This window comes from Protobothrops mucrosquamatus, unplaced genomic scaffold (genome assembly GCF_001527695.2).
Source record: "Protobothrops mucrosquamatus isolate PMUCROS unplaced genomic scaffold, P.Mucros_1.0 scaffold797, whole genome shotgun sequence".
NCBI lineage: Eukaryota > Metazoa > Chordata > Lepidosauria > Squamata > Viperidae > Protobothrops > Protobothrops mucrosquamatus.
In genome coordinates this window covers 114,255-139,127 of record NW_015387064.1, presented here as the reverse complement: position 1 = coordinate 139,127, position 24,873 = coordinate 114,255, and the positions used below count along the sequence as shown (strand labels likewise).

Below are 24,873 nucleotides of genomic sequence, written 5' to 3'. Positions count from 1 at the left end.
GCTAAGTACCTGCATGTCATAAGCATTTGAATTAAAATTACCATATTGAAATCAAATCTGTTTTTTAATTTTTATTTGGTGTGCGTTGGAACAGGGGTAGTCTTATACGGTGAGTATAGCCCAAACTCTATATTTTAACTGGAAAAGTTGGGGGTCGTCTTATACGCCCAGTCGTCTTATACGCCGGAATATACGGTATTTATTAAATATATATGCCACCCAGTGACTCTGGGTGGCTTACAGTTGAATAACTTTATAATTTTCGGTTACTTTTCTCAAAAAGAATTGTGGAATGTTCTTTAGGGCAGGGGTTTCAATATTTCTAGGCTGTGAAACCATATATATATCTATGTGTGTTTTTCCTAAATTTTTGGATTGCTAATGAAGAATTAAGGGGGACTGGGATAGCTATTTCGAGCTGATTAGCTCTCATCAGCCAGCCATACCCTTCTGAGATTCAAACCTGGGCTGCTTGCATGTTAGGCAGCTGTTTTGACCCCTAGGCCAAATATAAATATATATATATATATAAATGAACCTCTGATCAAGAATCAGAGCTTTAGTTGCAAAAACTGGCTGTGCTGGAGTGAATATTATTATTTTCTTCTAGTCTTTCTTTTTTTTAATGTTGTGGTGTACAGTTTGAAAAACATATTTTCAAAGGAATTTCCTACTTTTTTAGATTACCTTTGAATAAAGTTTAACCAGGAACAGGACTAGTTAGTTAATTATAGAAGTCAGTTTTACATTAAAAAGATCAGCCAGTATGGCTGTAGCTTATTTGTTGAAGTCAATTCTGAGGAGCTTTCAATGGGGCTCTAGCCAATTATTATAGATAGAATTTTAAAACAGCATCTTTGACAGAGAACATAGACGACAGCATCTTTCAGAGGTGGATTTGGGTAGGGCTGAAAGTATTAAGTTAAACATCTGAATTTAAATCCTGGATTTATTTAAAGCTTTGTTGCCTTTTCTCTTGATTAGATTACTGTCCATGTCCCTCTTCTTCATCGTTGTCAGTTTATTCTTCAAAACTACAAAAAGTAAAGTTCAGAGAAGAGCTCAGTCAACAACAGATGCGTATAAAACCCCACATTTTGGTGGGACTGATAAAAGAAACTCTGTATGGGTCTAGGCATTGCACTAATTCATTGGGTCTTATATATTGGATGACCTTCTATGGAGTCTCACAGAGGGTTTGAAATTTGAAGTTATAATACTATAAGCACCAGTTGCAGTTTATAAGAAGTTACAGCAACTATGGCCATCTGATAAAATTTTAACATTCAGTTCATTCTTAGTATTGTGCATATGAAGAATAATAAATCCATATTATTTATGTATCTGTTTGTTTGTTTGTTTGTGTTATGACTGTTTGGGTTGCATCATGAGTATATTATAGTGAGAAGTGGTGCAATCCAAACATAAGACCGATACCTAGGTTTTGCAACTTTTAAAACAGAAAATTAGTTTCTTGTCACTTCCTCCCAATGCTCTTTCAAAGAAGAAAGTCTTAATAATTTCCTCAGTTTTCAGGTTTGTCCCAACTATAGCTTTATATTAGTTCCACTTCAATGTATTTCTGGCCCCCTTAAAAATTAAAATGCCACTTCTGTCTATGGAAGGGTGGGGCTGCAATCCCCTTCCTTTTCATTTTCAGAGGTTTTCTTTTGCTTCTTGGGGGTCTTTTCCAGGCAATCCAGTTGTAAAATAGAAGAGAAACGATATATATTCTCACCCAGTTCCAAACATGTTGTTCACAATCTGTTCTAGTTGGGGTTTTTTTGCTTTGGTTGTCGGTAGCTTGGGCTGGTCACAAAAGTGCAACTAGCCTTTCTCCTGCCGGTTTGGAGGGCTTTCCCTGGGTCAAATGGATCGACCGCCATCTTTCCGTGATCAACAGGGGTCCCCTCCTTCATTGCCTCTCCGGGGTGACTTTAGACCCATTTAGGACGAAACCAGCTGTAGGGTGTGGAGCCCCACAATCCCTTGAGTGCGTCGCTATGACATGAACCGGAAGTCAGCATTTATTTATTTTTATTCAATATTTGCAGGTTGGTCTGCATCAAGTTCTTCCCAAGAATCTAGGTTGCTGTAATGTATCGGCATAGTATATGTACAGATCCAAGCAGGTTGGTTTATTTTATATATGATGGATTCAGCCCATTTTACATCATTACATCAGCCAATATCACATAGCCCTCCTTAAAAAAACCAGCCAAGTGCAGCCTCTGAATACCAACATATTGCCCACCTATCACACAGCACTTTCAGGAACAATAAAGGGATATATAAATGTACTTGTAAAATAGTACAGGACATTCAACGTTAATCTAGACAAACTGCAAATTTATTATTATAGAATCCTTAAATCATTTATGTCATGTCTTTTTCTCACTGTTGAGTATGTGAGATGGTAGCTTTAATGTTATTAGACTGTTCAAAATCCCTAGCAACAATGTGTACTGCTTGACCCAAACAGACAATGTGATATCATTTATTCTCTTTGTCCTCATTGTACTCATTCATAATTTATGTAGATCAGTATTTCTAAAATTTGGCCACTGTAAGATGTGTGGACTTCAACTCCCAGAATTCTTCCTGCCATCATTTGGAGGATGATAGTCCCATCTTTTTCCAACAACATTGATAGCTCTTCACTGCATATACTAGCCAGCATATATGGGAATACTTATTTTGTTACCCTACATGGGCAAACGGAGAATTCCCTGATAGACTTGAAGTTGGACATGACCTCTCTTCCCCATTCGCCCATGGTCACATGTTCAGAAATTAGAAATATAATTAAATAGTTTAAACAAAGTAACGGTCCAGACTCAGATATTAGAATAGGATAGGATAGGATAGGATAGGATAGGATAGGATAGGATAGGATAGGATAGGATAGGATAGGATAGAATAGAATAGAATAGAATAGAATAGGACCTTGGAGGTCTTCTAGTCCAGCCCCCTGCTCAAGCAGGAGAACCTATACCATTTCAGACAAGTGACTATCTAGTGACTAGTCTCTTCTTAAAAACCTCCAGTGATGGAGCACCCATGATTTCTGAGGGCAAACTGTTCCACTGGTTAATTGTCCTCACTGTTAGGAAGTTTCTCCTTAATTCCAGGTTGCTTCTCTCTTTGGTCAGTTTCCAACCATTGTTTCTTGTCCTGCCCTCTGGTGCTTTGGTGAATAGTTTGATGCCCTCTTCTTTGTGGCAGCCCCTCAAATACTGGAATATGGCTATCATGTCACTCGTGTTTCTTCTTTTGTATGAAGTAATAAAAAAATAACTTTGAATGGTGGATCCCAATGTTAGTTTCACTTTTCACAACAATAGATTGTTCAGACATGATACCAAAGGATTGGGGCTTAGCTATTTTAATACTAATATATAAGAAAGGCAAGAAAGATGATTCAGCTAACCCAACCCGTTTCATAAATCATATCAGCAAAATGTATGCCAAACTTCTACAGGAGAAACTAACTCAGTGTTTCTCAACCTTGACAATTTTAAGGCATGTGGACTTCAACTCCCATTTTTAAAAATGCCGTAAATGACAAACACCTATTCTTGCTGTTTATCAAAATGCATGAGAACACAAAATTGAAGGTCAGGTGCAGTAATTATGGACACACATAAGGAGAGGAATTAGACAGGGATGTGTAACTAGGAATAGTTTTTCAAGCCTCAGGAAACAGAACTGCCAACCTGGACTATGTATTCCGCAATACATAAAGAGCTGCCAGAACTATACAAATTTCTCATTTTTCCAGAGGAGCACAGTTTATCTCTGCTGCCGTTGTTTGCAGACACCTACAAATCTTCCTGGGAAACAGCAATCCCAAAGAAAGTGAGCCTTTATGCTTCCTTAACCAACTTAACCTTATAATTCGATCAAGCTAGATCAATACTAAGGCAAAGAGTCTTAGATATAAAAGGTCAAACAGAAATTGTGGGTTTCTCTCACAATATAATTGTAAATAACCACATTTTAGTGTCCAAACCAGCCTCCTATCATATCACAGTTGCCAAATTTAGGAGAGTTTTATCCTTAACTCCATGTAATGTTCTCCCCACAGCTCTGGGAATGGAAATGTAGGGGGGGGGGGACATATGAAACCCCATATTGCCCCTATATGGGTACTATAGAAATCACAGCCCATCTTCTTTTGTATTGTCAGTTCTATAGGACATTTGCATCTAGTTGATTATCCCCCCTTTTATTTAAATTTCCAGGGCACTCTGATAGCTTTTATTTGCACTGTTAAAATAAATGTATTTCTCTAAAAGTAGCAAAATTTTGCTATATTATGCATAAGCTTTGCCCACAAATGTTTGCTAATGATTCTTCTTGTTAGGGGATAGTTTTGTGTTGCTCATTTTATTGATTGTATTTTTATTGGTCAATGACTGAAATAGTTCTGTCATCTGGTCTAGATGTATCAATATTTTAACAATATTACTACTATTGTAGTTACTGCTGACAAGTTATTAAGTGTGCCTGAAAGGCTGAGATGAGGGCTGTTTTCACCCCAAAACAATATATTCAATCAGGAAATGGTAAATTCTGGGTGCTCCATCATTGGAGACTTTCAAGAAGAAACTGGACAGCCATTTGTCTGGAATAGTATAGGTCTCCTGCTTGAGCAATATGCACTACATATTTCAGAAATTTAAATATTAGCAGAAGATATGTGTGTGTGCATGCATATGTATTTACTTTTAGGGATGCTTGTTTTGAGTTTTTTTAAATGGAAAGTGATCTAATGATAGTGTTTTGCTTTTGAACATATGCCTATGCAAATGTGTCTGAATTACTGTATGTTCAAAATTACAATTAAATCAAAATTTTATTTTTCATATTCCAGATCATTCATCTTTTCTGTCTTAATTCGTGAAGGAAAATCAGTACCATTTTTTATAGTTATGTCAGCATTTATATTCTGTTCATATAATGGATATTTGCAAGGCCGGAGTTTAACTAATTATGCAGAATATTCATCCAACTGGCTGACAGAACCATGTTTCATTCTTGGTGAGTCAGTTCAAGTAATACATATATGTCAGATTGTCAACAATTGATCTTTGTTTCTTATCCTGAATGGTTAAATCCTCTCTCTCTGTGTTAAGCTATTTTTTTTCCCTTTTGTTCAAGCTGAAATGGTACCTTCTTGAGAAATGCATCCCCATTTACTACTGTAATGAAATAAAAGTCCTAGAGAAAGAAGTGATTCATATTTTTTTAGCTATTTAAATCGTCAGAACATGTAGTCACAACATATTTTTCTCCAATGTTATTTCTTTTTGTGTTTCTGACCCACTCAAAATGGCTTGCATGGCACCGTATCTTAATTTTACCCCTAAAACAACCACTAAGGTAGGCTTTGTTGAACGAGAATAATTAAACTAAGAAATCCAGTGAGCAAAGAGATGGGGGGAGTGGGCAAGCAGATGTATCTCTTAGCTACTATCTAATGGAAGTTAGCATAGTTAGTGGTCTGTTCTTGCTCTGGGGCAAGGAAATTCTGCAAATTTTTCTTATAACCTTCATGTATCCTATGAAATGGCCTTAGTCTGAGCCATAACCAATTTGTTTACGAACTATTGCTTATCTTATTTCATTACAAAAAAAATATGTAAGACTGTTTGTTCACCTGGTTGTTTAATTCTTTTAATTCTCACCCACATCCTCAGAGTAACTACCACTTTTCATGCCACCTAGATGGCAATTTGTACTGAATTCTGTACATGTGATGTGCTTGTTTTGAAAAAGAACCTCACTACAGAAATCTCTGTTTTTTATGTCTCTGCCAAGCTGCACGGGAAAACAAGCAAATGGCTCTAATCTCATCAATATCTGGCAGGATTGAATGGAATTTTCAGGCATATCATCAATTCTGAGTTATTCATAGTTTTGATTATTAATTGGACCAGAATTCAGAACTCACAGTAGCATTGTATAAAGGATTCTCCCCAGCTTGGGACTTCAATCAGATTGAATAAAGCCAATAAAGGTAGTCATAACCATTCATTTAGTGACTGCTCAAAGTTACAACAGCATTGAAAAAAGTGACTTGTGACCATTTTTTTACACTTATGACCATTTCAGCATCCCCATGGTCCCATAATCAAAATTCAGATGCTTGGTAACTAGTTCATATTTATGATGGCTGCAGCGTCCCTGGGTCATGTGATTACCTTTTGTGATCTTTTGACAAGTAAAAACAATGGGGAAGCCAAATTCATTTAACAAGCATGTTACTAACTTAACAACTGCAGTGATTCTCTTAACAACTATGACAAGAAAGTCATAAAATGGGGCAAAACTCACTAACAACTGTCTTTCTTAGCAATGAAAATTTTAGACTCAGTTCAGTGAACCACTTTTTCTAGCATTTATACACAACAATTATTGACTACTTATATTATTTTTAAAAGATTAAACTCTAAATTTCAATTCATTGCTTTAATATGTTTATTCCAGGGATTGCAGCCTGGCTAGGTGGTTTCCTGATTAACATACACTCTGATAATATTTTGAGAAACCTAAGAAAACCAGGAGAGACTGGATATAAAATTCCAAGAGGTAAGGATTGCAAATGTTTAATTAATATTTAAATATTTTTGCATTTAAATATTATAATTATTGTTTGGCAGAGCTTCAAAGCTTGAATCACAATTTCTTTGTTAATTGTGATTGCTACAGAAATTGATTAAATAATTAGAAAGTGTTATGCGTGCTAACAACAGTTTCGTCTTACAACAGTTTGCTTAGTGCAGTGGTGGGATTTGTTCTGTCCCCGTTCCGACCCACACACCCAAACAGCCAGCCGAGGGTTAAAGACTTCTCCAGACACCACTTCACCGATAAGAAACTTGGCAGCTGCTCCGTAGCTGCCTGCCAAGACCTTTTACTCCAAGCACACAGAAACAAAAAACAATACACACAGTTTAAAGCCACAGCAAACTACTTCGCCAGAGATTCAGCTTTTGTCCGTCACAGAGGTCCAAATGGCCACCATCATCCTTTTATAGCCTGTGGGGTGTGGTGCAGTGACTCAGCTTAATCTCTGGCACGTCTCTTTTTCTGCTGCGCACGCTTGTCGCTCCTATGCTGGCGTGGATCCAGCCACAACTTCTCTTCCTCATTATCCGACACACCCGGCTCCTGGTCAATCTCTTCTCCGTCGGGAGACACCTGAGGCATTGCCAAAGAGGAGGGTCCTGGAGAGGGAGGCCTGGCCATCTCCTCTCCTTCATGTTCGGAGCCTTCTTCCTCCGATAAGAGGGGCTCACAAGACGGAGCCACAACAGGATTCAAATACCCGAACCGGTGCAAACCAGCTGAATCCCACCACTGGCTTAGTGACTGTTCAAAGTTAAATGGACCTCCCAAAAAGCATTTATGATCTGAATTCAAAGTTTTGACAGCTGGGCTCCTGTAGTCACGTGATCATATTTTGGAAGTATGGCAACCAGTCTGCATTTACAGCTTTTTCAGCATTTCATGGTCACATGGCAGGGCTTTACGATGCATTATAGCAGAAATCAGTGTTAACTTTCAATTCGCAGTAAAAAAAAACCCAGCCATTGCAGAGAAAGGGTTCGCTTAATGACCACTACAAAAAAAATCATAAAATTGTGTTAATCACATAATGACCTGCTTAACCACCGGAATGACTTATGACCATCATTTCCAGCTTAATTATGGTTGTAAGCTGAGGACTATCTGTAAGGTTACACATGTAGTAGAAAATATTACATATTTTCCAAAAATTTATCCGTAACAAGATAGGTGATATTTGATAATTCCTGCTGTATAACTCCAGGTTGTTCCAAAATATATGATGTTAGTTTATTTGGACTCTTCTTAAAGAGAAGGGACCACAAGGTGCATTCAATGTATTTTCAGTATGGCTGGATTCATGCATAACACTGTGCCATGATTTGTTCATTAAACAACAATTGACCAGATCCAAATAATTTGTTATAAACTGTAGCACACAAGATGCAGTGTTTGGGTTGGCTTAGATGGCAAGCCAAAACTAAACTGTGTTATTATTAGATGCACGAACCAATTTGTCATTTTTAAAGGTATTGTTGACTAAGAAAAAGCAACTTAAACTAAATATGGAGTTGCAAGAAATGCTGGTAGAAATAAGGATATAGCACAACATTTACCCCAACAAACCAAGAGGAATATTCATCAGCTTTCTGAACAACATACTCTTTATCTGTTAGTAGAGAAGAGATTATTCCGGTGTTAAGTCCCATAATTTAGTGAGAATGTTTTGCCTTGCTGCCATTTCAAATTTTGTCCGCTAAAGCTCAATGTTTGTGTTCTGCTTTATTTGTTCTATTGATACCGTTTTAATCAATATTTTTCATGGCAAGACTGTGAGAAAAACCTGGAATGTATCTGACAAATTCAAGGCTTCACTGGCCCTGCCTGCTATTGGCTTCTTGAAAAACTAGAATATAATAAGGCCTTGTGTTTCTCTGCTTTTGGTGGAAAAAAACAATAACAGCTCACCTGCTTCTGGTTTGACCAAGCAGATTTTAGTTAGGTTTTTCCTTCATTGCTTTGCAGGTAGCAGGCCAAATATTGGGTGCAAGGAGGAGTTTATTACCTAGGAATTAGCTGAAAATTGCCTATTTTCCCACTCATTTATGCCCATTTGAACGAAGTTCAGGGTTTTATTAGAGCAGGTTTGATAAAGAATAATGCAGCAGATGGAGAAAAAAATCATATACAACAAACCCAAAATAATACTGTTGAACTATGTCTCCTAACCATATTGCTCTTTGTCCAAGGGCTTGGTTGGTATCCCATTAAAATAATGCAGAATTATGTTTCTTTGAGACAGAGAATGAAGCCAAAAAGAGGGGGGGGGGAAGCCTTCTTCCCCAAACTAAAATACAGTTATAACTGGCAAAACTGTCTGTCAACAGAATTTAATCTACAGTATTCCATTTTAAAAGGACAGTACCACAAAACTAGGGAGAATTAGGATCTTGAACGTTTGGAATAAAAATGATAATCTTATGATTATTTCTTTTGCTTTAAAGGTATGGTTTCCTCTCCTTTAGAGAGGTTCTAAAGCTTGAAAATCTTGGTGTTAACTAATTTCTTTGATTTATTTCATTATTCACTATAGATGTGGTTGAACAATATTCAAGATAATTCCAGTTTGTATTTGTTGTACTTTATTTGCCAAGTCAATAATTCAGCTTTTATTTCTGTAGGAGGAATGTTTGAATATGTAAGTGGAGCTAACTTCTTTGGGGAGATTGTTGAGTGGTGTGGATTTGCTCTTGCATGCAGCACACTAGAAAGTACAGCTTTTGCCATTAGTACATTGCTGATATTAGGAAGCCGAGCATATACACATCACCAGTGAGTTTTCCAAAATCTTAATTTCTATTGAATGTTCATTTAAGTTTATATGATGACTGTCACAAATACTTGCTGTCTATATATCCTGAAGTTATTATAGACATTAGTGGTTACATTTATTGTACAATTTGTCAAGGAAAATATAGTTAAGCTAAACATTCGGTTCACCTATATGTTGGTTGGTTTTTGAAAATTATGTTTTTTATTAAAGTTATTTCTCAATAAAGAACAGTAATTATCTTTAAAACATCATGTAATTTAGATAGCTCATTTGCAAGAAAGTTATCATTAATATTCCAAAGTGAACCTGCTTGATTTCATACACTTGAATTAAACTTTGAGCTATATTATAAACAGGCCCACAACATATCCCCGGAAACAGTGAGACACGGATGATGCCCTGTCCCTTCCATGGGTATTGTATGAAGGAAAATCAGTAATCTTTTACCTAGAGAATGTCCCTTGAAGGAATAGGAGTACAAATCATAACCACCCTTACAAACCAACCACAGACACACCGCAACATGCCCCCTGCCTATTTTCCTATTTCCCCCTGCCTATAACAAGACTGCATCTGATTTGCTTTGTCCATATCATGCATACAAATTCACTGGAGAAGTCAATGTTGCTAGGAATAGTTAGTGGCTCAAGAAGAAAGGGCAAGCGAAGAACTCGTTGGCTTGATACCATCAAAGCTGATACAAAGATGAACATCCAACAACTGAAAGAACCTGTGCTTAATAGGGTAGCATAGAGAGCACTTGCCTATAAAGTCAAGAATTGGATACAGCTGAACTGTTAAAACTACTACTAATTACCTCAAAAACATCATGTAATTTAGATAGCTCATCTGCAAGAAAGTTCTCATTAATATTCCAAAGTAAACCTACCTGCTTTCATACAGTTGCTGTCAAACCCTCAAACTATCTATTCATTTCATTTCATTTTCGGGTACTGCCATTCCGTTGGGAGGGGGGAAACTCTGTGGGCTTTGAGATGTATTTCCTTTACTTGGTTCTTTTCACCTTTGATGTATTGCTCTGGGTATGAAAGGGAGGAGGAATGTGCCTGGGGCCATCTGTCTTATCTCTGCTCTGCTGGGAAGAAAGCAGGAGGAACATGCGGTTTTATGACTCCACAACAGGCCCACAACTTACCCCTGGAAATAGTGGGACATGGATGATGTCCCGCCCCTTCCGTGGGTATTATATGGGGGAAATCAGTAAACTTTTATTCACAGAATGTCCCTTGATGGAGTAGAAATGATGTTTTATTGATGAATTTGTGTGGCCACATTTTCAAGCAAAGAAGCTTGCCAAACATCCAGATTTTTGGTTTTGCAATAAATATTTTTAAAATAATTAAAAGACAGCCATTAACTTCTCTCGTGAATTTGTTAGGTTCTATGCCTTTAATGTGGAAGGAATGGACGTATAGAAACATATGAAAGAAATGTGAACCAGGTTTATAATGATCTGCCATCCATATTTTAAAATTTAAGAAATATCTATTTTAAATAATAGCTCCAACTTTCTGTGTTGAATTATATTCTATAATTTCAGATGCCTGAGAACTGAACAAATATTTCCTGGTTAATGTTAAAAGAGTTTTGAAAATCTTATATACCAGTTGTGACATATTTAAATCAGCTATTACAGTTGCTTGTATTATTTTACTTTTATTTGATGATTTTAGCTGTTTTCATTTGTACCTTCTATCTCTGGATCTCAGCTAAACCAATATGTTTCTGCTATTCTTTGAAACTTTTACACTTTTTAGATTTTCATAAGAACTGGAAAAAGATGCATCTGCTTTTAAGAGTTTAATTGATGATATGTTTCTTTAATGTTTCAACTCATTAAACCAGCTACATCCTTTTTTTCAAAAGTCAAAAAGTCAAGCTTTTTAAAATGGATCATTTTGGTGATTTACACTGGTTTTTCCTTATCTGTATTTATTTGACTGTTAGCCATTTTGAATGCCATATAGGCAGAAAGCAAAGATGTAAACTGAAAATCATAATAATTTGTATTTAAAAAATAACTGATTTTTGTGATTGGTAAGAAACATTTTATCATAATGTTATACACGTAATGTGGAAAAAATAGAATTATTTACCTTTGTTAAAAATTTGACATGTCTGAATCAAACCATTTTTTACTTTTTTTATTTTTCTTCAGATGGTATCTCAACAAGTTTGAAGATTATCCACGTTCCAGAAAAATTCTAATTCCATTTGTTTTCTGAGTTCTCTATCAGATTCTGTACTTTGATTCTGTATAATGCATTAAAATTGCGGGTGGGTGGTGGTTAGATAAAACAGGCTTTTTATAGATAATTCTAGGGAAATTCTTCACAATACTAACATGGTATTGAGTGATGTAACAATTTAATTCTTCTTTTTTAATATTAAAATCTAAAATCAGCAGAAAACTCTGCTGCTGATTATTAGTAGTTAGTAGTTATTAGATTATTAGTAGTTTGAATTTTGATAAGGAGAGACAATTCATGTTGTTTAAACATGAATTGGAAAGCCATATCTGATATCAGAACATAGATTTGAAAATGGAATGTTCATTGGAGTGGATATTTATATTAAATCTAGATAAAAAATAATAAAGTTTTGCAAATATTCCAGGTTAATAATGAATGTGTACAGTACTATGCTTCTTGAGTTTGGTAACTTGCCCGGAAAATCCAGGAACACAATCCAGTTTTTACTTTTAGCAATGTATAAGCAAAAGACAGCTCAATATTATCAGCAATGGTCTGTACAATATATATATATTTGCATTTAGCAAAAAACAAAACTAGTAAGTATTCACTCTGAGTGAATCAATATGGCTAATCATCCTTACTATTCCATTGGCACAATGCCACCAAACCAAGTATCACAAAAGGTACCAGTTTGGTTCAGAGATGATATCATGTTGATGTTTCAGGTCAAGTTTTTAGAATCAGGTAATGCTGCAGTTATAGTGGTGAAGATGTTAGAGCAGCCTTTCTATAAATGCTTATAGTATAAGCATCGGGCAAACTGTTTGATAATAGCTGAATCTGATAATAGCTCTTGTCTAGCCAAGACAATATATTCTACATTGATTATTGTATGTTTATCACCAGTGTCTCAAAGGTGCTTTTTCCAAAAGGCCCCTGGACTTTCTTGGAATTCAAGGAAATACCCAGGAAATAGAAGAAAGCTATCAACTAGACTGCATAAACACTTCCTGGCTATCAAAAGACATGACCCACTATCCCTCATGTCCATCCATGAAGAATCAGAAGGACACAAATTTGATCTAATCGGGACCACAGTTGTAACCCAGGCAAAATCAAGGAGAGAAAGAGAATTCCTGCTTTTCCACCAATAATTCAATAGACAGACACATTGACATCGACCCAGTCTACCAATCGCTGAGAACCAAAGAACTACTTCAGACGCGATCCCGAAGATAGCATTTAAAAACTAACAAACAGGCATCCCACCACGCAGCAACGGAAATCATAATCCTTCACAAGAAATTTTCTTTTTACAAAGTTTTATTAGTTTATAATATGCAATACAATCAAAATACAAAGTAAATAATGGAAAAGATAGGGAAGGGAAAAGGGAGTAAAGAAGTGAGGTAAGGGAGAAAAAAAGGGAAAAAAGGCATTGACCTCCGACTTCCTTTGGTGCATTAGAGTATCAACTTCAAACCTCAGCTTTTTACTTTTACAAAATAATATAAACTAGCCATTTCAATAACATCAAATCTATCTAATTGGTAAAGACCACAATCCTCTCTTGAACCAAAAAAACCCCTATTTTATATGTCACTGGGGACATCTAGTGGTGAAAGGTGGTACAGCAAGTGGAAATTTTTTTCTGACAGATCTCTGAGACTAAAATTTGTCCTTGACAGCAACCAAAAGATAAGAACTTGAAACAGCTGGGTGGTGAAAATATTTCTTTATAGTGGAGGTGGACAGTTATTGACTCTTATTAAAAAATAGTCTCCACTAAAGGCCTGTAAACTTTACAGAAATGGAGTAATACCACCCACAGTCTAATGTCAAACTCATACTTGAAAAAATTCTAGAGGCTACTGAGCTAGTGAATTCTAGAATCAAAGGCTTACGTGCCACTTTAAAGCCACAAAATACAGCTTTAACCCCATTAGAGGAATCTAAACTTCAAAAAACAACAGAAGAAGAAACTAATAACAAAGTGGATTGGCCAACAATTCAACGACTGTGAAGGGACTGGCTTCCTTGATAGGCTGGTGATTGGGCGTTGTCTTACCTGAACGCCATTTCTCAGCATGTAGATGTAGCCTCCACCGATGGGTTATCAATGCCTCCTTGCTCAGTTTAGACTAAGATCAAACTTTGGCCACGCCTCCCTGGGCTGTCCTTCCCCAGTTTGTTGATCGACGAGGTGAAGCACACTTGATTTGACACAACACTCCTCCTGAAAATACAGCCTAGACCCACCAACACGGGCGGGTGTGGAGGCTACATCTACATGCTGAGAAATGGCGTTCAGGTAAGACAACGCCCATTCTACAGCATGTGAGATGTAGCCTCCACCGATGGGACATACCCAAGCCCCCATGTCCCCCAATGGGAGGGAAGTCTAGGTCTGTGAATCGCGAGCCGCCACTATCCTCTGCAAGACCCTCCTGCCAAAGGCCGCATCAGCTGCCGCAAACTGATCAAGTTTGTAATGTCTTATAAAGGAAGAGGGAGAAGACCAGGTGGCTGCCCGACAAATCTCTTCTACCGAAGCCTGTGCAGAGTAAGCCGCAGTCGTGGCTGCACTACGTGTGGAATGAGCTGTGACATTCGCCGGAACCTGAAGCGACTGAGACTTGTATGCATAAGAGATGCATGCCCTGATCCGTCTTCCAATGGTTGAAGATGATACTTTCAGACCCTTGGAAGAAGGATGGAAAGACACAAACAGAGCCTCAGTCCTGCGAAAAGGTTCTATACGTTTTACGTAATGATGCATGGCCCGTCGTACGTCCAACGTGTGCCACAGCTTTTCCAGACGATGGGTTGGTCGAGGGCAAAAATTTGGGAGAACCAGGTCCTGAGACCTGTGAAACCAAGTATTGACCTTCGGGATGAAGGATGGGTCCAACCGGAGGACCACCCTGTCCTCCAGAAAGGTACAGAGATCCCCTCTGACTGAGAGCGCAGCCAGCTCAGAAATACGCCTTGCCGAAGTAATGGCGATCAAAAAGGCGACTTTCAAGGAAAGAAAGTGTAAAGAACAAGACTTGATAGGCTCGAATGGTGGTCCCGTGAGAACCTGCAATACTTTCGGTAAATCCCACGTAGGGTATCTATGCACCACGGGAGGAGCAGTGTGAACAGCTCCCTTAAGGAAGGCCCTGACTGCCGGGTGATGTGACAGTTGCGCATGATCCTCACATGTGAGAATTGATGACAAGGCAGCAACTTGCCTACGAATAGTGTTATAGGCCAGGCCCTTATTTAGGCCCTCTAAGAGGAAATCTAAGATAACAGGAATGGATACTGTCAACGGATCCAACCCCCGGGAGGCGCACCAAGTGCAGAAATGCCTCCATGTGGCGTCATAAATCCTGTTAGTCGAAGGACGTCTAGAGGCCTGAATTACCGCTATGACGTCCGGGGAAAATGATTGCCTGGCTAAATTCTCCCGCTCAAGCGCCAAGCGGCTAACTGAAGCCACTGCGGATCCGGATGTTGCAGCTGACCCTGACTGAGAGCGACTAGACTTGGTGGGATCTTCCATGGCAGAGATACCGACAGATCCACGAGGTCTGCAAACCAAGGTCTCCTTGGCCAGTGAGGGACCACCAGGACCAACTCCGCCTGTTCCAAAAGCAGCTTCCTGATGACAGCCTGAATCAGAGGGAGAGGGGGGAATGCATGCAGGAGCCCCTTGGGCCAAGGACTGCGAAGTGCATCTGTCCCCTCCGCCCCCCGCGATGGAAACCTTGTGAAAAATCTGGGTAGTTGAGTGTTTGTCGACGAGGCAAATAGGTCCACTTGAGGGAGTCCGAACCTCTCCACTATTCTCATGAAAAGGGAAGGATCTAGGCGCCACTCTGAGTGGTCTATCAATACCCTGNGAGATGTGTTCTGCGCAAATGGATGCCAGATTGGATTCGGCCCACAGGCCCAGGGACAGAGCCTCCTGCATGAGTGTCCAGGATCTGGTCCCCCCCTGCCTGTTGACATGGGCCTTGGTTGCGACATTGTCCGTCATTACCAGGACATGTCTTCCCGCTACTATGTTGGCAAATTGGCGTAGAGCCAGGTGTACAGCCCTGAGCTCCAGCCAATTGATGTTGTGAGCGAGGTCGGATTGGTTCCACTGTCCCTGTGCCATGTGAGTCAGCATGTGCGCTCCCCAGCCGAACAAACTGGCGTCCGTGGTCAGGACGAGTCTGTGAGGCTCCTTGAACAGTGAACCCTTGTGTATGGCTGACGACACCCACCAGCGTAGTGACATCAGAACGTGATGAGGAACCCTCACTCTCCGTACGGAGGAACTCATGTTCTTCCTCTGGAAAGGTAGTAGGAACCACTGTAGGTGTCTGGAGTGAAGTCGTGCCCAAGGCACTATGCCTAGACACGAGATCATCTTCCCCAATAATTGAGACAGCTGGACTAGTGGAACCACCTTGCTCTTTTGGATATTGCCAACTAGAGACTTGATGCTGGTCTTGCGTTCCTGTGATAGATATACCATGCACAGGTTTGAATCTATTACCGCCCCTAAATGTAGAATCCGAGTGGTCGGAATGGTGTGGCTCTTTTTGAAATTCACGGAGAAGCCGTGTCTCTGCAGGGTCTGAATTGTGATTTGTAGGTCCAGCTGTGCTGACCGGAATGACCTGGACTGGACGATGATGTTGTCCAGGTAACACTGTACTCTCACAGGTATCAGCCTGAGATGGGCCGCCAATACCGCCAGTAGCTTTGTGAATACCCGAGGGGCCGAAGACAGACCAAAGGGCAGAGCCCTGTACTGGTAATGCCTGTGACCATGGCAAAAACGGAGGAACCGGCGGTGGTGTGGTCTGATTGGGACATGAAGATAAGCCTCTGTCAGATCTATGGAAGAGAGGTAGTCTCCCTTCCTGATACTGGCCAGGATGGATCTGAGGGACTGCATTTTGAACCGCCTGTAGGCTATGAAATGGTTCAGTCCCTTCAGATCCAAGATAGCTCTCCAACCTCCAGATGACTTGGGGACCACAAAGAGGATGGAGTAAAACCCCTTTCCCCTTTGATCCCGAGGAACCGGCTCTATGGCCTTTATTTCTAACAGGTGGGCGATGGCCTGCGAGACTAGTCCCGCCCTGTTTGTGTGTTTTAAGTGTGGACACCGGACAAACCTGTCTGGGGGAATGGAGTGGAATTCTAAGGCTAGTCCTAGCCTTATGGTCTCTTGTACCCAAGCATCGTTGGTGGTGGCCTCCCAAACGTCGGTGAACAGAGTCAATCGACCGCCTATGGGAGGATCCACAATGGCGTCACTTGGACCTCCTGAAAGAACGTCCTCCAGTTCCCCTAAATGGGCGCTTATACTGGAATTGTCCTCTGGTTCCTGCGTTCTGGCGGCCCTGTTGTCGATCCTGTCTGGGGGAGAAGGATCAGGAACCTCTGGATCCATCCCAGGGCTGCCCTGCTCGAAAGGGCTGGCGCCAGTCCCAGGAAGTTCCAGCCTGAAAAGACTGCCTGCGAAACTCCTGCTGAGGTCTCCTGTCCAGCTTTTTGGAGGGGTGTGCCAATGTTTTCCTTTTGTCCTTACCTTCGACCAGATGCGGATCTAAAACTGCCCCAAATAGGTGACTACCCTTATACGCGTCTGTAGACAGACGCCATTTCGACTTGAGATCTGCCCTCCACTGCTTAAGCCACAAGAATCTGCGAGACGCTACCGTGGCCGCTATAGACCTTGCAGAGTGCTTGACCGCGTGGAGGGATGCATCTGCCATATATTCCGCAGCAGCCAGCAGCTTCCCCAGGTATTGTTGCGCACGCACCTGATCGGGGGAAAGTAAAGCCTGTAACTCACGGAGCCACGATGGAGGTCCTCGCAAAGAAGGATGAAGAAGTCGCCGCCTTGATCGCCCAGGCAGAGGCCTGATGAGCTCTGCGGAGAGAAAACTCGAACCTTTTATCCTCCGCCTTGAGGTTCTCTGCCATGTCTCCCGGTACTGTGGACGTGGAATATAAAGATGTCAACGGGGCGTCTACCTTGGGAACCTCAAGGAGGGAAGAAAATTTGGGGGAAACGTTAAAGAGCTTCCTCTCAGTGCTGCTGGGATTGGTGGAAGTGGACAGTGATGCCCATTGTTCCTCCACCGTGTCGTGGAACACTGCAGGACAAGGAATATGTTTCTCCTCCGCCACCTTCACCACAAATAAGGGGTTTGACTCCTGTGGAGTCGACGTTGAAGGTTCAGGTTCCTGTTCCGTGACCAAATTGGCCGTAGCACAGGCCTTTAGTAAAAGGGACTTAAAGAGAGACGGGTCGAAGAGACCGGCCGTTGGAGCCGGATCCGAAGTCCCCTCCTCATCCTCAGACATGGGCAGGTCAGGAGCGTCTAAGTCAACCGACTCTGCCTCCCCCAGGTGAGAGGAGGTCTCTGAAATACAAGAGCCCGTGGACTGTAGACCCTCAGTGCGCCCTGCTGGTAAGGTTGGAGGTGAGGCGGATGGAGCCTGGACAGACCCCTGAGCCATGGAAGATGCTATGAATTGGGTGAAGGCCTGTTGCATAAATGAATTAAATTGTTGTGCCCAGAAAGCTTGATCAGTGTGGGCAACTCCCGAAGTAGAGGCCTCAGTGGGCTGAGGGGTGTTTGAGGTAACAGGAACTGAAGGGCCAGAAGGATGAATAGGTACACCTGGATGGGGAGAAGGGAGACCGACCTGTTCAGTTCCCCCTTGAGGAGACCAAGCCAAAGGGGCTTGATAGGAAGGTACTGGCGGAATCTCAAATGGTGAAGCGCCCAGAGAGGGAGGGGGAACCACGTCAGCCTCACTGGACATGAGTCTTTGTGCTCTGGAGAATTCTTTCTCCANGGGGGGGGGGCACTCGAACCCTGCAAAGTCTGAGGAGGAACACTATCTGCCATTGTGAGCCGGGCCTACCAAATAGGAGAAGCCCTGCAGTGGGGGTAAACACGCAGATCAAGTTGTCCGGGAGGGAATCTTTCCCACGCCCTAAGACAACCACAATGGCAAATAGCCAGACAGTCTAGTAAAACTGCCTGTTCAGGCCCTGCAGGCACAGCGCCGCGAGCTAATTGGAACAGGTGGAATGAAAACTCCCAATGAAAATACCAGGATTAATGCTATTGAGTTATACCAGGAGTGAGGAAATAAGGAGCTCCCTTATTCCAGATAAAGTTCCAGACAAGGATCCGGATGATTGTAGAATACCCCCTTGCGAGCCCAACACAGCAGGCTATGAATTTTATGAATAGGCCCAGGCTCCGCCGAAGTGAAGGCCTCAGCAAAATGGCGGCCACACCCAGCACGAAGACAAAATGGCGGTCGCAGGCCTCGTGGCCGCCTCAATGGCGACCTTAAAGGAAGGGGAGGTGGGCAAGGGCACCTACGGGTCTCTGCCACCCAGTTTTCACCCCCTTCCGGAACGAGAGTACAAACTTGCGCTTTTTATGACGAACGGCAAGGCCCAGTTCTCCGGTGGAGCCTCGTGGGCCCGAGGAGGAGAGATTTCGTTCGCCGGCCTTCTCCTCGATGAGCGGCGCGTTCCTGTTGCCCGGGGATTCCCCTTCTGCGCGCCCGAAGAAATCGAGCCGGAAAAACCCTCAAGCGGTGGGGAAAGCCCCGCACCGCGGCAAAGCTCCGATCTGACGAGCGGAGGCCTTCGATCCCCTGGAAAATCCGCCCCAGCGACAACGGCCTGTTCGAGAAAAGCTCCCCCACGCTCCGGGGAAATTTTCCCTCACGGAGCCGACAGCCAGCCGGAGGTGAAAAAACGGGCTCTGGAGCGCTCAGGGAAAAATCCCCTCACAGCGCTTAAAGGCGGCTGGAACGGAGTCCAAACGGCGAAGGCGAGGCCCTCAGTGAGGCTTCCCTGCCGTGAATCTCCCAAAGAAAAAACAGAGAGCAGTCTGACAATCAAAAAAGTAATAAAAGGGAAAAAAACAAAGGAATAAAATATATAATCTACAGAAGCTAACTATCCTAATCCTAATTAACTATTAGAGGAGTATCAAAGTGTGTCCTAACTGAGCCGAGACTAAGAACAAACTGGGGAAGGACAGCCCAGGGAGGCGTGGCCAAAGTTTGATCTTAGTCTAAACTGAGCAAGGAGGCATTGATAACCCATCGGTGGAGGCTACATCTCACATGCTGTAGAACGGATGGTCTCCCGTGTTTCAAATGATATGTCCAGGAAGGAAGGGAGAGCCACTTGAGGATCTAAAAGCTTTTTTATGGAAGCCGGCTTGGCATAAAAGGAAGGCCAGAGCTAGACTTTAAAAACAAAATGGTTTTCCTTGTGTGATACCTAAGGGAAGAGCTTTAAACTTTATGTAATGAGCCAAGGAGATTTTAAAAGATATTATTGGATTTAATAGTTAGGATCTATATGGAAAATTAATAAAACTTGTTTTTTAAAAAAGAATTTTCTGTATTCATATATGAATCCTATTCCAATATTTTTTTGCTTTATCACACATCCACCATAAATGGTAAAAAGTCCTCTCTTTGCCTTTACATTTCCAACATTCATTTGAAATACCTTTATACATTTTTAATAACTTGTGTTAACTACCAACAATACATCCTCTTGTAAACATTTTCTTTTAGATTATAATGTAAGTTTTATTCTTTTATTCCACATATTTTCCCATTGTTCAAGCATTATATTATACCCAAAATTCCTTGCCCACTGAATCATACGTTTTACTTGTTCATTTTCCAGATTTAAATTCAATAACATTTTGTAAACTTTAGCAATAATATGTTCATCACTACCACACAGTAGGCTTTCCAATTCATTTTTAACAAAATTAAACCCGTGATTCTTTTTATCTAACTTGAATCTTTCTTTCAATTGCATATATGTACACCAATGGCAGACATGATCTTTTGATTCTAGCTCCTGCTTGGATTTGAGGGTAGATTCACCCAGGTTGAAAGATATTGTTGTTGTTAGTTGCAAAGTCATGTCCGACCCATCGCGACCCCATGGACAACGTTCCTCCAGGCCTTCTTGTCCTCTACCATCTTCTGGAGTCCATTTATCATAAGTCCACCAAATTGGCCTCATCACCATCTCTTTTCTAAAAAAGGATCCTTGCGGGGAAACCCAAAGTGTTTTATATTTGATCCAAACTCTCAAAACAGCACGCCTGGTAAAATGATTATTAAAATCAACATTTACTTTGTCATACCACAGATAGCCATGCCAACCAAACCTTAATTCATGGCCTTCCAGTTCACCCATTCTTTTAGCCAAACCAAACAACAAGCATCAAAATACAGTTTCAAATTAGGAAAACCCAAACCCCCTCTTTCCTTAGCATCTTGCAATAATTTATATCTAATTCTCGTTTTTTTCCCCTGCCATATAAACTTAGAGATATCCTTCTGCCATTGGTTAAATGGAGTTTCAGTTGCAAGTACAGTATTTGAACAAAAAAATTGACATCTCGATAACGACAGCCAAACAAGCCGAAACCAGACTATGACTCAGAAGCACCCAAACAAACAACACTAAAATGCTAATTTGCATCACACAGAGGGTACTTAACACCAAAGCCTGCGGCCCAGTAACAACAACCATCCAAACAAACAGCCCAAAATCAGACCATAACTCATAAATATCAGAACAAAAAACATTCATACAAATTTGCATCACATAAAAAGGTATTTAAAGGCCAGTGTTCTGACAGATAAGCACAATTCAAAGCACACTGACGATGTCTCCTCGAATGGTGACAAAAAGTTTGCAACCAAATTGCCAAGCTCAGAACTCAAACCAACAGCCTAGTCATCTAAATGTTTATGTCTTCTAAAATCTATTCCTGAGGGGATTTTTTTGCATTGACAGCTGATGAAAGCTTGAGTTATATTGAAAAGATAAATAAATGATATACTAAAAACAGCATATTTTCATGGATATGAATGACAGATGTTTTCCCCCGCTGCCTCAGGTGTCTGGGATTTGTTGCTACTTTTGTATTATTCAGTAACACAAATCTTTTCTGTTGTACAATACAATATGGGAGCAGTGCTATTTAAAGAACAATGAATAATAATTTGATACAGAAGTGCTGAACATTGTTCAACTATCTAAATGGAATATTACAATATATGAATGATTTTCTACATTCATTTAAATAATCAAAGATGGCATGCACATTTGGAGTTTAGGTATTTCACATAAACCATCACAAAATGACTTCCTTGGGATGTAGCCAATTACAATCCACCTGTCTCCAGAAAGGCAGACTAAGACTAAAAGGTAAATGAACTACGGTAAGAGCCTGCCTATAAAATAGAGTTCTAAACCTCAAAATAGAAACCCACAACTTTTTATTTCAGATTATTTCCTTCTTTATGAGCATGGCAACTCGGGTCCCCTCCGCACCTGAGCCATCCCTTGCGTCTTAAGGGGGCTACTCCCCTTAAGGATGCACGAAAGAAAGCTAATCAGGAGCTTCCTTGGTCGGGAGTTACCACATGTGCCCGTAAGGCAGCACAACGGGGGACGGAGAATAGAAGTGTGGCTACTGGACTGCGGTCCGGGTTGAACTTTACGGAAGAGGAGGAGGAGGGGGATCGACCAGATGGGACGCAGAAGCAGCCTCCCCCAGGCGCATCTAATACCCACACGATCGCACAACAGAGAACATGGACCAACGTTTGTTGTGGGTTAGGGAGCGTCAAAAAGAAGGGGGTGGGCACTATAAATGACAATGGTAATAGTGGAGTCAGGAGAGTAGAACGGAAAGGGGAGCTGGAGGATGAAAGTGGATGCAGGATGCCTACAGTGGAATCCTGCAATAGCAGACATGGCGGTAGTGAGGATAGACACCGGAAGGGTGAAGGGGGGAAGGGAGCTGTTTGCACGGGATGTCTTAAGGAAGAGGAGAAGGGGAAGCAACCGGATGATGTTTACATGCTAGATGAGGGTAGGCACCCTCATGGTATACGGACACGGAGAAATGGGGGTGTGGATGTCGATGTGAGGATAGGTAAAGGAAGCGAGGATGCAATGGATAAAACGATTGGCTACCTGGGACCCATTACGAGGTCTAAAGGTCGGGCGCAGGTGCTGGCTGGTCTATAAATAGTTTCTCCCATTGAGTTATTTGTGCCCTGATGATGTTGGTAGGATCCAACGAAAGCTAGGTCCATTTTAAATTCTTTTAAAGGTTTTTAATGTTTTATTAAAACTTTTAATGGTTTTGCAATCTCCTGGTGTTCACGTTTTATTATTTACCATATATGTGTGTGTGTGTGTGTGTGTGTATAAGCAAAAACATCTTCCTTATTCATATGCTTATGAAACTCACCCTACCATCATTACTCCTAGAAACTCACCCTACCAAAATTACTCCTAGAAAGGAGATAATTGCAAAATTATCTGAAATATTCTGAAATATTGCCAAACAAAATGCAGGGACTCATCCAGTCAGTCACCCGCAGTTAAAAACTGACTCAAAGGTACATGGATACTATTCCATAAACTGTAGAAGAAATTTCTCTCAAAATTTCCCCTAGAGTTTATTTAAATTAGAGACTATCTCACAAATCCAGTGAAGCATAGATTCTTTATTATAGTATTGGAAGCATCCAAGCAAATTCTAAAAGGGACAGAGATGAAAATTTTCTATAGTTTTGCAAATTAGGATTATACCTGTAATCTCTACAGCAGAATAAATCATTGGATATAGCAGTACATGGATAATGCTGAGGTAAGGCTAAAGAGGTAATGAGATTTAAAACCAATACCGAATGGGACAAAAGCCGTGTTCTTTGAATAAAAGTTACCACTGTGGTCCAGTGATATTTCTATTCCTGATCAACATCCGCAGAGCTCCTGTCCTGGAATTCTATTTTGTGGTTTGGGCAGTGGTGGGATTCAGCCAGTTCACACCACTTCGGCAGAACCGGCAGCTAATTTTTTGTTGCCTAGGACCAGAATGGACTTCTGGAAGTGGCAACCACACAGAGAACCAGTTGTTCACATATTTGAATCCCACCACTGGGTTTGGGTGTATTTTCCATTTCCTTGCAGGTAGTTTTTTATATATATTGCCCACATAGAATACTGAAGAGTATACAGAAAAATCCAAAAATTATTGCTACAAACTTCTGCAGAATTCTTTTTTCCCAAGTGCCTAAATTAGAAAATAGGGATGTGAGCCAGTTCTAGGCCCAAAATCCATTAGTAGTGGTGTATTCTTCCTGGAAAAAAATTAATAGCAGTGTTTAGAATTAGAGCATTCCATTCTACCTTTCAGATTTTATCAACATAAAAACAACTTTTACGACAGGGAAATTCTCTCCCTTGGTCTACCATCATTAAAACCAGAGCTCTGTGATTTTGTTACATTATCGAAGGTATCTCTGACATACTCCTCTCAAAACTGAGTGACTGTGGATACAGGTGTTTGAACTGCCCAGATTTGGGGGATACTCTTTGATCTTGGATGATGTAGTAGCCCCCCCTTCAAGGTTGGTACACATTCTGGGGGTCTTCCTGGACTTGTAGCTCCTTGCTTGATAAACAGGTGTCAGCTGTGGCTAGGAAGGCTTTTGCAATTCTATGTGGTATGCCAGTGTTGCCCTTTACAGGGTCATTCAGACAATTTGTCACATTCTAGTGACCTTGTGACTTGACTACATGGTGCTGTCCTTGAAGATCACCTTGAAGCTTCGTCTGGTCCAGAATGCATGGGGCAAGCAGCAATGGACTTGCTCAGTATGCCCATGCAAGACTTCTACTTCACGAGCTCGCCGGTTGCCAGTTTGTTTCTGGGTGTGATTTAAGTTGCTGGTCATTACTTATAAAGCTCTAATGGTATAAGCCTGCCTGGTTGCTTTAGGAACTGCCTGTCTCCCATAACATCTGCCCAGCCAATTTTTTTTTTTTCCCAATAAATTTTTTATTATTTTTATCATAAAAAAAACATCACAAATGTACCACAATGTTATATAAGAAAAACCCACATCCCCCACCCACCCACCCCCCGAGACTTCCCAAACCTAATCCCAGGATAATATTCAAATACAAGTAAACAAATATTAATATCTCTAACTCCACAAGGTATATAAATTTTACATGAGTAAGTGAAATATATATATAAAAAGAAAAAAAAACCAGTTAATTAAAAACCTAAATTATATTCCACTACTCTATGCTTCTTTTGAATATAAACAATCCATCTTCTCCATATTGATAAAAATTGTTCATTTGAGTGATTCTTCAAA

At 40.9% G+C, this 24,873-nt stretch overlaps 1 protein-coding gene across 1 annotated transcript in view; it reads left to right on the top strand.

Moving 5' to 3' along the window:
* The window catches only part of SRD5A1 (steroid 5 alpha-reductase 1), a 15,721-nt gene extending 2,974 nt beyond the window's left edge, over positions 1-12,747 (top strand). Inside the window, exons 2-5 of the mRNA XM_015818821.1 lie at positions 4,877-5,043; positions 6,493-6,594; positions 9,255-9,405; positions 11,586-12,747. Of these exons, the coding sequence (XP_015674307.1) occupies positions 4,877-5,043; positions 6,493-6,594; positions 9,255-9,405; positions 11,586-11,652 (487 nt within the window). The 3' untranslated portion in view covers positions 11,653-12,747. The remainder of the gene's footprint in view (positions 1-4,876; positions 5,044-6,492; positions 6,595-9,254; positions 9,406-11,585) is intronic.
* Positions 12,748-24,873: the final 12,126 nt, after the last annotated feature.